Below are 13,031 nucleotides of genomic sequence, written 5' to 3'. Positions count from 1 at the left end.
AGGTTTTCGGGCACGGAGTTAAACATTCAGTCCGTTCTCTTGTCCAGATGGAAATGTTCTATTGTGGGTAAGTTTTGCGATCCCAAACCGTCCATGTGGTGGCCTTTGCCTCCCACAGTTAATGGTGAGGCTGCTCTTATTTTGTTTTCCTTTTTATCCAGTTTGTTGCAATTTTTTAGTTTTCCCTTGTGATTTAAAGAATGTCCAATTGCAAAACACATTGTCTGTCTTCTCTATCTGCTCAGAGACAGGAATCTGGTTTGCTGCCACGTTTATACTTTTCTCTTTGAGTTGTTCTTTTTGATATACTTAGTTTCTGAACGCATTAACCTAGAGGGGCTAATTCTCTTCTGACCCCATGTTCAGTGTTCATATGTAAAAAGAGAGCAAGCCAAGACAGTGTGACATTCAGGCTACATTCCTTCCTCCATATGTACAGTCTTCTCTCATTAAGCATGCCCTAATGTAGTTCTGTAGGCTCCCAGACATTGCCATATAGATAAGCTTAGCGATCTTACCAGGTGGCTTCCCAATAGGAAGTGATCTCTCATAACAGGCTACTATGAGATAAAATAATTAAGGGGAGATGGTTTCTCTTCACCTTTCCTTCCTTCCTTTTGAACATTTCATGCTAGTGTCCCTTCTGCCCAGCTCTAGAAGCTGTTCAGATTGAAAGTAGAGATGCCAGAACACTTCTCAAAATGTCAGAGATCCCCAGACATGGGGAAACCATTCCCTATAAGAGTCATTGCTTCTCAGGATCTAGCTCTCCATCCCATAATCCTGGCCCCCATCTTTGTTTCTAGATGTATGCATTTATGTTTAGTCACATTAAAACCCATATTGTTTGCTTGCCCCCAGTTTACTAAACAATCCTGATGGCTGTGCATTAGTGACCTGTCGTCTTACTTGTTTACCTCTCCTCCCATTTTTGTATCATCTGCAAAATTTATCCGTGATTTTGTTTCCTTACAGGTCATTGATTAAAAAGCTAAATAGCACAGGGCCAAGAACCGATCTCTGGAAAACCACATGGGAAGCCAACCTGCTTGAGTCCCCATTTACAGTTACATTTTGAGACCTGTTAGCCAGTTTTTAACCCATTGAATGTGAGCCGTGTTAATTTTATATTGTTCTAGGTTTTGTTTAACAAAATGCCATGTGGTACCAAGTCAAATGCCTTGAAGATGTCCAATATATGAAGCCAACATTATTACATTTAAGAACCAAACTTGTAATCTCATTTTAAAAAAGCTATCAAGTTAGTTTGGCAGGATCTATTTCCCATAAACCCATGTTGATTTGCATTAATTATGTTATCCTCCTTTACTTCTTTATTAACCGAGTCCCATATCAGTTGCTCCATTATCTTGGCTGGGATTGATGTCAGGCTGAGAGGCCTATGATTACACAAGTTTACCCTTTATAAAAATTGGCACAACACTTGCTTTCTCCTGGTCTTCTGGAACTTCCCTGGTGCCCCAAAACTTATTGAAAATCGATATTAACAATCCATCAAGCTCCTCAACCAGCCAAAGTCCACACATTGAACAATGAGGAGAAAACAAAAATCAAACAGCTGTTCATTCACCAGCCATTTTGTGCACTGAATGAGACGGGTCCTGTGGAAAAAATGTGATCGTATAATTCAATACTGTACCTTAATGCATATATACAAGGGCCCTGAATTGATTTGGCACAGTCTGTCTTAATTCCGGCACTTCCTAACTATTGAGTGCTTCTCTTTGCAACCATAATGTGCTTTGAATAGAACTTGCGTGTGTGATAGAGAATATAAATATATGGCCTTTGAGAGAAGAATGGAAAACATGAAGAGAAGGCAAAAATGTCCAATTAAAAAGATAATCAAAGGAAGCAATTACTTGGACAATCAAATGAATGGCAAGCAAGGCAGACTCAAAGTAAGGGCAATATATAATGGAAAAAGAGGGGAAAAAACAGTCCTTTTTCTTAACTCCATCCTTCATTAGGATCTGTCCTATCTGTAGAACCGTCACTCTGACACCTTCAGCTGCCAGTAAGACGTACTTGTGGTTTTTGAGGAAAAAAAGGAAGGAAAAGAGCAGCAGCAATTCTGTATGCTAGCTGAGTGAGAGACTGCTGAAAGGAAGTATGGTTGCCTTGGCATCTGCTGACAGGAGAGGAGGTCCAGGGTAAGAGAAGTAGCTGCGGTTCTGTGAAGAATGGAAAAGTTAGTGTGGCTGGTGGTGTTCGTGAATTCCTTCACCTTCTTCCAGGGTGAGTAAATGAAAATGTTTTCCATATTCAGAGACAGTTAATCTAAGTTCACATAGCTATGGACTTGATAAAAGATTTAAAACGGTAAAAGGCTGTGAAAACCAGTATCTCTTCTGTTCTTTCTACCAGCTTGGATTTCAGTCGCTTCAAATTCAAACCATGTAGAAAGTAGCAGCATATTATCCCTGGAGTGAAAATGCAGCTTGTATATTTCCAGTTCAGTCATTTTGCAACACATACAACAAGGAGAATGTAAGAAACAGCCCAGTATTGAGCAATTTGTCAGATTTAATGTACTCGAAGTAAGAATAAAATAAGACTGTCCAGGGTACTGGGAGAGTTTATTCTCTGGCATTTCAGCTTCTTCAAAATTCATGTTGTGGTTGGAATAAGTTCATTCTTTTTTAACTTAGCTTTTCAGAATCGTACTAGTGCAGGGGTGGGCAAACTTTTTGGCCCAAGGGCCACATCGGGGAATAGAAATTGTATGGCGGGCCATTAATGCTCACAAAATTGGGGTTGGGGTGTGAGCGCGGGCTCTGGGTTGAAGCTGGGGATGAGGAGTTTGGGGTTGGGACTGAGGGGTTCAGAGGACAGGGGGATCAGGGATGTGGGAAGGGGTGCAGGTTCTGGCTAGGGGTGTGGGCTCTGGGGTGGGGCTGGGGATGAGAGGTTTGGGGTGCAGGAGGGTGCTCCGAGCTGGGATCAAGGGGTTTGGAGAGTGGGAGGGGGATCAGGGTTGGGGCACGGGGAGAGGCTCAGTGGTGTAGGCTCCGAGCAGTACTTAACTCAGGCGTGGTTCGGCCCCCGACCCAGTGCCCCAGCTGGAGTGACGGAGCCAGGCTGAGCCCCGTGGTCCAGCCCCCAACCCAGGGGCCTGTCCAGAGTGGGGCTGAGCCCCATGGTGCAGCCCTGACCCAGTGCCCCAGCTGGAGTGACGGAGCCGGGCTGAGCCCCGTGGTCCGGCCCCCAACCCAGGGCCCCATCCAGAGTGGGGCTGAGCTGCATGGTGTGGCCCCAACCCAGCTCCCTGGCTGGAGCACTGGAGCAGGGCCGAGCCACATGGTGCGGCTCACAGGTCAGCTTAAAACGGCTCGTGGGCCAGATCCGGCCTGCAGGCCATAATTTGCCCACCCCTGTACTAGTGGGTGTCATTGTAATTACAGTGCTAGCTATGGCTCTACATACAACTCTCCTCCAGACAGATTCTGATCTCCATAACTGTAAGAGATTCTATTCACACTTGTGTAATTGAGATAAGAATCTGAGCAGTCATTTTACATCGTGCTGCAATTTCAAATGAAATGCACTTGCACTTTATCAGTAAATCTGCACTTGGGAAACAGGATAAGGGGAAAATGTTGAAAACTGCTTTGAAAGGTGAGTGTGGAAACCCACAGTTACTACCATGTCTTAGAAAAGGATGTGGGGGAAGGCACCAGTCCTGGTTTGTGATGCAAAAGTAGAAGTTTAGATGTATGTGAACTCCTATTTCAGTTGCTTACTTGGAGTTCTGTTTTAAACGGAGTTAAAAGGAACAGGAGACTTTCAGAAAAGGGGACCGGGGGGACGAAAAGTAAAAGCTGGACTTTGAGGAAAATTCTGAAGTCATTTGCTAATGAGCTTCAGCACTTCTCTGACTATTTATGAGGCTGAAATTTGGATGGGCATCTGAGAAACTGGAAGAGTGAGCCTAGATTCACAGGACTTGGAGATGAGATAAGAATTGTGGCTCCAAATGCAAACCTGCCCATAGTTCCGATCCAGTGCTCTGGTTGGGATTCGTCTTATAAAGATGGCCATGAACCAAGAAGACCAGATGCAGATCTGGACCGCCCCAAAGTTCAAGGACCTTCGGATCCATTGTTCCAGTTCACAGACCAAAGGCTAGTGACACTGCAAGAGAACTCATGACTTGTGTTCGAACTAATTAGGACAACATGCCTTCTGTGCATCAGCCTCTGAACATCTCTTTCTGCTCTGTGGGGCACTTGAAGGAAGAGGGGGAAAAACTTTCCAAGCAGCCACATTAGGCTATGACAGGATCTGAGAGGCAATAACCATAATTCCTTTTCATGAATAGAGCTCAAAGCACTTCACAATCTTTTCATGTATGTATCCTCACCACACCCTTGTGAGACAGCAAAGTGGTGTTATCTGCATCTTACAGAGGGGGAACTGAGTCACAGAAATAAGTAGCTTGCTCAAGGTAACACCTGAATTCCACGGTGGCACAGGGAACTGAAGCCAGGTCTCCCACATCCTAAGCCAGTGCCCTATCCATTAGGTGTGACTAGGGAAACCAAGCAGCAGTGTTTGTCAAGAATAACTGTCTGTGCTTGCAGCTTAGTGGACTCCACCTGGATGTGCCTCTAGCACTGTTTGGTCTTACTGACATTCTCTCCTCTGTTCTTTTATTTCCATCCCTCATTTTCTGCTTTCTGCAGCCATCCTGGAACTGACTGGCACCCACGACACTGAAGGGACATGGAAGAGTTCCATCACTGTGCCATGTGTCTACGGACCTTCCCAGGACTTTGTGCAGCAAACAGTCATTTGGACCCTGGTCCGAGATCAAAGCCCTGCTACCGTCTTTCGAAGGGATAGCTCTGGCGATCACATCCTGTTGTCACAGTACAGAGGTAGGGTCAGCATGCCAAATAGCAGGCCAGGGGATGTCTCTCTTGAAATTGAGAAGCTTGAAGTCCGAGACAGTGGACACTACACTTGCAAAGTCACCTGGAGAGCCCAGGACAAGAGCCTGCTAACGAGGGAGAGAACCACTACAGTTAAGGTTGTTAAAGGTAAATCCAGTAATAAACCCTTGCACCTATGTAGCATTTGTCAGTCATAAAGCACTTGACTGAGCTGGCTGCAGATCTGGTGGGGATGGGGTTATGCAGAGGGGCTTCCACTCCACACTGACTCCTTACATCTGCAGGGTTGGGGCCAGCATTTCCCATGGATTCTTGAGCGCCATGCATCATCTTCACTGCACTGGCACTACCCCCCACCCTAATGAGTGGAAAATGAGCCAAAGAATGGGATTCATGCCTGCGACATTGATTTGGGGATGTGGCTTGTACCTAGTTTGGCCCCTAGTGCTACTTAGGATAGCCTTCACACTGCCCTACGGTGCCTCACTGCTGAGCATCTCTATGGGCCTTGCAGCAGTTATAGAAGAGTTGTGATACAGAATTGCCCCAGCTACACACTGCAGAACATCCCCAACACCCCCCCTAGAACTCTCTGTGCATTGGTGTGGAAGGCTTATGGAGGGGCAGAAAGATGGCTCTGCCTCTGACAGCGAAAGCCTGCAGGTTCGGGGTGTTCCCTGCAGTGGCCACGTTGTGCTAGCATAGCTGGTGCAAAGCTGTCACGAGGAAAACATGAATGGAGCTCAGAACTCTGTATAGAAGGGGGTTATATGAGCAGGTAATGAATTAATCCCTTCTGGAGAAGAGTGAACAGCCGTGGAATTCAGGGAAGACTCCTGCACCTTTCTATAATATCGAAATTCCCAGATCAAATACCCCGCAACTTCGGGACAATTCAGACCCAGATCCCTTTCCTTGTGTCTTTCAGTTGCAGTGACTAAACCCATCGTCAGACCAGGCCCTCTGGGATTCACTGTACCAAAAGGGGCTAGGACAAGCCTGACCTGCTCTGCCAATGGGTCCCCACCCATCACCTACCGATGGTTCAAGGGAGAGCCAGGAGGAGACACAGTGCTTGTGAGCAATCACGCCGTACTCATGTTTGATTCGCTGCGAACGTCTGACACGGGGAAATATTACTGTGAAGCAGAAAACAGAGCAAGCTCACAAGTCATGCAGCAGAGTGACGCAGTGCAGCTGACTGTGAGGGGTAAGTGCCCCAAACTAGTGCTTGGTGGTCTCTGAGACGCTCCCAGCTGCAGGATGATAATGAGGCAAATGGCTTAGAGGGTTTAAGAAATGTTTAGACCTTTAGCCTGAATGTAAACAACATCTGTAGTGACACTCTCTAGCTCTCACTGTCAGCCTTCATATTCAGGACGCAGCTGATCACTGGTTCTCCATCCTCCAGCTCTGCCACTTGCCAGCTTGCTGACCTTAGGCAAGTTGCCGTCCTGTGCCTCAGTTTACCCCTGGAGATAACAGGCATTTCCTTTGTAATGCCCATTGAGATGTACGAATGCAAAGTGCTCTAAAACACTTGGGAGACCATCATCTCAGAAGGAGGTGAGGCCTGCTCAGTGCTGAATTGGAAGCAATTTGGAGACTGGAAGGGAAGTGGTGTTTTCATTGCGGTTCTGTGTGAATGATGGAGAAGGGTGGGCTGAATGTGACACATCCACTTGCTGCCATTTTAGAAGTTAGTCCTCAGGTTGCTAGAGCTTGCTGGAAATGACCTCTGCTGCCCTGTGTGGTTCTAGCTGCTACACTCCTTTCCTCTGCTGTCCTCTGAAGCATGACCTCATGCCGTTGGGCTACTTGGTTACAGGCTCCATGGGATGGCAGCTGTTCTAACACTTGGAAGGACATGCCTAGAGAAGTCATGGATTTCCTTAGCTCCATGTGGTACGGCATGAAGTCATCAGGAGCAAAATTCCTGCCTCCATAACTCCAGTGGTTTGGGAGGATTCAGTATGTTGGGGAGCCCAGCAGAGCACATTTGCTTCTTTACTTGAAACCTCACCATGTGCTGTTTTGATTTAGGTTACCAGGGGACCAGCCTGCCCCTCTATCTCATCATCCTGATCGTTGTGCTCTGTGTGGCTGTGGTATTTGTTGTCATTGTGGTCGTCTTGTGTAGGAGAAAGACCAAGAAGGGTGAGTGGGGTGTGCTGGGGATGCTCCGGGTGAACAGGCTGACTTTGTTTCTGAAGATTTCTGGAGAGGGGCCAAATAAAAACATTGCTACAATGCAGTGAAAGAAAATGAGTCAATCAAGATCACTTCTTGAAATAGAACACTAAGGGGTAGGCATATCGTATCGAGACCAGGAACTGACAGGGTAATCATAATCCACTGTGCTAGCCTCATTTTCTTTGAGCACTGAACCTGTAGTAGTTTATCTATCCATTCCAATAGTGTGAATGCACCTCTTGCAGCTGTGTGCCCCAGAGATGTTTGCTAGGAAGTCAACATGGTTTCATTCCGTAAAAGTTGCTTCCAACTGACATCTCAACAGTTGTATTGACTGTAGAAAGAGTAGATGACTGAAGGTACCACTGTAATCATCTAGCCTTGGCCCTCCTGCAGAACACAGGCCATAGAACTTCCCTGAATTAATTCCTGCTTCAACTCATCCCCCGTTCTTCATGTGGTTTCCTGGTTTCTGTGCAACCTTCTCTGTACATAGTTCCTGGACATTTCCCTCTGCCTCAGGCTTCGCTGCTGCTGCTGGCCATGCCACCACTGCTTCCAAAGAAGGGCCAGATAACTTCCTTGGTCCGTTCTTTCCATAGAATTCTGCCCCCTCCTCCTATCTGGCCTGTGGAAGATGAAGTGTGGTGGGGAGGTGGTTGATGGGAATGGGTAGTTCCCTGCTTGGCAGATTCATCACAACTCCATCCATGGGTGGTGAGCAAATACGAAAGGGTAGAGAGATGGCTCAGCATCTGCCAAAGAAAGCCTTCTGTGCTGGGGTATTCCTGGCAGCCATATTGCACTAGCATAGCTGGCGCAAAGCGGTCACCAGGCAACCAAGAACTGAGCAGGACGTGAGCAGGCAATGAATTATGTCAGTCTGGCGAAAGGCCCAAACCCTGCATCTGAACAGACATGAAATTCAGATCTGGCCCCATATTGTCCCCTAAATGTATAATAATTAACCCCCCAGATCAAATACTGTCCCAATGTTGGGATAATTCAGATCTACATAGTTAAGCAGTCTATAGCGTTTGTCACCACAGAACTCTGACCCAGTTTCCATGCCCCTGTTTTGGTTTATGTTCTGCTCCAGTCTCCTATTGGGACATGTCCGCTTTTGGTGCAGCTGGCCATTTGAATGTTTTTTCTTCATTGGGAACTTCAGAGCTGTTTGTGTGAGTTTTACATGAACATAGTTTTACACACTTTTAAAGAAAAATACTTTTATAGGCATTTTTAGATAATTTACAAAATAATGTGGATTATGACAAAGTGATAAAGAAAAAATGTCAGAAAAGAGGGTTTTAAAACTACAAAAAAGGTAAGTCCCTTACATATGCTGAGGGTTTTTTCCAGAGAGAAAATATTTTACCCATTTTTTTAAGTAACAGTATTAAATATTAGTTTTTTGAAAATATTGTTTATGCATTTAGGTTACTTTGAAAAAAAAGTGTGAAAAATAATTGTATGTCTTTTGAAATAAAGAATAGAGCATGTCTATTTGAGAAGATAAACAAGACACGAAGTGAGAGAGAACAGCCGAGAAAAGCAAAAGTCTCTTAGCCTGTTACAGAAAGAGTAAAAATAAAGGGAGGGAGAGAGAAAGTTATAAAGCAGCAAGAAAGCTTGTGTCACTGAGCACATGGCAGAGAGAAGAGAAAACCACCTAACGCCTACAGCTGCTTCTAGTCAAATGCCAACAATTCTGGGGGACAAGCTGGTGAGGTAATACCTTTTAATGGATCAACTTCTGTTACTGAGAGAGACAAGCTTTCGAGCTACACAGATCTGGTCCCTTGAAATATGTGTTAACTACTCATGCTACACAATCTGTTCTACCTTGTATTTAACTGTGACAATCTGATGTTGCAAACATCTTCAGGTGTGGGATATTAACTCCGAGTGTCGCAACTAAATACAAGGTGGAACGGATTGTTTAGCATAAGTAGTTTATTATGCTATTTAGTTATTATTGGACACTTCCTTTTTCCCCCTGCATTATTATTGACCATACTACCATTTTCATCTAATAATGGACCAATACTATTGTCTGGATTCCTTTTTGTTCCTTGTTTGTAATTAAAAACTCCTTATTGTTCGTAACTCTGCTGGTCATAGATTTCTTTTAATTCCTTAATCAATTTTCTACAATTCTTAGCTGTTTGTTTTTCTTCATCATGATCTGCTTCCCCCAGTGTTAAATGGTGCAATTGTGGCTTATTGGGCATCTTGAATCATTCCCAAGTATCTTTCACATTTTTCTGTTTAAATACTTCCACCCAGCTGATTTGGCTTGTGATTGTTTTCAGTTTTGTAAAACTGACTTTTTTTTTTCTTCCAAAGCACCAGGTATCTATATATTACTAGTTTGGATGTCATGTCATGGATATATTTTGTCATTGCAGGATGTTCACAGATAAATGTAATTGAATCATTTTGCAAAATTAGTGTCAAGTTCACAATTTTAATTTTTAATTCTGGTCAAATCAACTTTAGTGTCTACTTAATAGCCTGGCAAGCCTAATACATCCAGTCTAATAGGAAGAGATTTTCAGTGTTCATTGCAGCATAGGGCACTTCAGTGACAGATGCCTTTTGGAAAGTATCACTGTCACAGGGCTCAAAAAAAGAATTAGATCACTCGATGATTGCTTCTTCTGTTCATTCCCTCTGAAGCATCTGGCATTGGCCATTATTGGAAGACAGGATGCTGGGCTAGAATGGACCATCGGTCTGACCCTTCATGGCCGTTCTTATGTAGAACCATCATCCAGGGAGGGGCGGCAAGATGTAATGGACTGAACACAAGGCTGTTTCTATTCCCAGTTTTGGCAAGTCTCTTAACCACTCTGTGCCTTGGCTTTACCATGGGTAAAATGGGAATAACAATACTTACCTAACAGGGTCCCGGAATGGATGCACTAATTTATGATTGTACAGTGTTATGAAAGCATACTGTGCTATGTAAGTGCCAATTATTATTCCATCTTTCAATGGTAAGACTGTAAAAATAAAAATCTGATTTCCACTAGGAAGAATAAAACTACAAAATATTCACATTTATTTTTCTTTTTTTCAGATAATCCAAATGAAGTAACAGAGTGAGTAAAATTCTTCATCTGTCATGCTGCAAGAACTTCTGGGGTTGTAATATTGATTTCTGTGGCAGGAAAGCTATTTGATAAGTGAAGAATGAATGTCCTCTTTGGTTATACAGGAGGAAGGGTTTGAATAGCTTAACGATATTTGTGATTGACAGCATTGGATATTCACACAAGGGACAGCGATAGAAAGGTTGTTTGTAAATATCTTAGAATCACCAAAATTAGAGTTGGAAAAGACCAATTGGATCCTCTGTTCCTTCACCAAAGAGACTAGTGCACAATTGTCTTCTGTAGTCAATTCCCAGTGTTTTGTCCAGAATCTAAAGAACAGGAATTTCTAGCTCTTCCCTTGGGACAGTATCCCAGTTGAATGGGTCTCCCAGTTGAGAGCCATTTCCTAATGTTCATTGTAACTGTCCTTTGCTGAACCTCCTTCCATTACTCCCTGGTATTTCTTCCTGAACTCTCCTAATCCTAAATTTGCATCCCTGTGTCATACTCTTCCATTCACTAACACAAGACAAGCTGCCAATTTAAATGTCCCGACAATAAAACAATATGTAATGTAGGAGCTATTTATCCAGATGCCAATGAAAGTGATCGTAAGAGTGTGTGTTGCAGTGTGGTATTCTGCTAATGAAATTTGTCCAAGTGAGGTGGGTGTAACAGTATGTTAAAATAAGGTCTAACTCTGATCAATATTGTTCACTGCATGCTGGGACTTCTCTTCATTGGCGGCACCTGGATTGTAAAAGATGTGGCCAGCCATGTGCCACCTTGCAGAACTTTATCAGCTATACTTGGCCCATAGGTTGCAATTTGTCCATTATTTATTCTGTCCTTTATTTTCCCAGGGCAAAATCCCCGACTAGCATAGCCCCATTGAGGTCAATGTTATAATGTCAGCAGAGAATTTGGTCCCAAAGTTAGCAGATTGTTTCTCTCTCTTATCATTGTTGCTTTTCCTTTTAATACAACTTTTTCAGCCTCCCATAATGTCCTTGGGTTAGTATGCAGAGTCTTGTTATTCCATAACTAATATTCCACTGTCATTTAAAAGCAGAGGACCAAAGCCTGATCTCTGCCACCTTGCTGTAAATCCAGTGTCACTCCATTGAAGTTAAGCTGGTGTAATGCAGAATAAAATCTGGCCCAGGATCTAAATTCCCTCTAAAATGCGTGGCCACACAGGCCGCCGCCAAGGGCTGTGCACTTAACAAGGTCCCTCACCAAAGGCTCTTACGTAAATTAAGCTGTCATGGGATAAAAGGGAAGGTCCTTTCATAGATTGAGAACTGGTTAAAGGACAGGGAACAAAGGGTAGGAATTAATGGTAAATTCTCAGAATGGAGAGGGGTAACTATTGGTGTTCCCCAAGGGTCAGTCCTAGGATCAATCCTATTCAATTTATTCATACATGATCTGGAGAAAGGGGTAAACAGTGAGGTGGCCAAGTTTGCAGATGATACTAAACTTCTCAAGATAGTTAAGACCAAAGCAGATTGTGAAGAATTTCAAAAAGATCTCACAAAACTAAGTGATTGGGCAACAAAATGGCAAATGAAATTTAATGTGAATAAATGTAAAGTAATGCACATTGGAAAAAATAACCCTAACTATACATACAACATGATGGGGGCTAATTTAGCTACAACGAGTCAGGAAAAAGATCTTGGAGTCATCATGGATAGTTCTCTGAAGATGTCCACGCAGTGTGCAGAGGCGGTCAAAAAAGCAAACAGGATGTTAGGAATCATTAAAAAGGGGATAGAGAATAATACTGAGAATATATTATTGCCCTTATATAAATCCATGGTACGCCCACATCTCGAACACTGTGTACAGATGTGGTCTCCTCACCTCAAAAAAGATATTCTAGCACTAGAAAAGGTTCAGAAAAGGGCAACTAAAATGATTAGGGGTTTGGAGAGGGTCCCATACGAGGAAAGATTAAAGAGGCTAGGACTCTTCAGCTTGGAAAAGAGAAGACTAAGGGGGGACATGATAGAGGTATATAAAATCATGAGTGATGTTGAGAAAGTGGATAAGGAAAAGTTATTTACTTATTCCCATAATACAAGAACTAGGGGTCACCAAATGAAATTAATAGGCAGCAGGTTTAAAACAAATAAAAGGAAGTTCTTCTTCACGCAGCGCACAGTCAACTTGTGGAACTCCTTACCTGAGGAGGTTGTGAAGGCTAGGACTATAACAATGTTTAAAGGGGGACTGGATAAATTCATGGTGGCTAAGTCCATAAATGGCTATTAGCCAGAATGGGTAAGAATGGTGTCCCTAGCCTTTGTTCGTCAGAGGATGGAGATGGATGGCAGGAGAGAGATCACTTGATCATTGCCTGTTAGGTTCACTCCCTCTGGGGCACCTGGCATTGGCCACTGTCAGTAGACAGATACTGGGCTAGATGGACCTTTGGTCTGACCCGGTACAGCTGTTCTTAACTCCCCCAGCCCCGGGGCTGCGGCACAGCGAGGAGACATGCCACTCCCTCCCAGCTCTGGGGCTGTAACGGGGAGAGACGCCTTTCTCCCAGCCCCAGCCTCGCAGCTGCTGTGGTGGGGAGAGGTGCCTCACCCCAGCCCTGGACCTGCTGCAGCAGGGAGAGACGCTGTCCCCCAGCCCAGGCGCTGCTGCTGGGGGGACCCCTCATCCCTGGCCCCACCCTAGAGCCTTCATCCCCAGCCAGAGCCCTCACCCCCTGAACCCCAATCCTCTGCCTCAGCCCTGAGCCCCCTCCCACACTCCAAACCCCTCAGCCCCACTCCTACAACACATTGCCTCCCTATTGGTGCAC

At 44.4% G+C, this 13,031-nt stretch overlaps 1 protein-coding gene across 1 annotated transcript in view; it reads left to right on the top strand.

Annotated features, from left to right (window-relative positions):
• The first annotated feature begins 2,189 nt into the window (after positions 1-2,189).
• The window catches only part of VSIG4 (V-set and immunoglobulin domain containing 4), a 59,171-nt gene continuing 48,329 nt past the window's right edge, over positions 2,190-13,031 (top strand). The window contains exons 1-3 of the mRNA XM_045030145.1: positions 2,190-2,259; positions 4,707-5,063; positions 5,845-6,126. Coding sequence (XP_044886080.1) covers positions 2,205-2,259; positions 4,707-5,063; positions 5,845-6,126 — 694 coding nt within the window. The 5' untranslated portion in view covers positions 2,190-2,204. The remainder of the gene's footprint in view (positions 2,260-4,706; positions 5,064-5,844; positions 6,127-13,031) is intronic.

The sequence above is a fragment of the Mauremys mutica genome, chromosome 9 (genome assembly GCF_020497125.1).
Source record: "Mauremys mutica isolate MM-2020 ecotype Southern chromosome 9, ASM2049712v1, whole genome shotgun sequence".
Classification (NCBI taxonomy): domain Eukaryota; kingdom Metazoa; phylum Chordata; order Testudines; family Geoemydidae; genus Mauremys; species Mauremys mutica.
The sequence above is the reverse complement of the archived record's forward strand: the minus strand, read 5'-3'. Positions and strand labels throughout refer to the sequence as shown.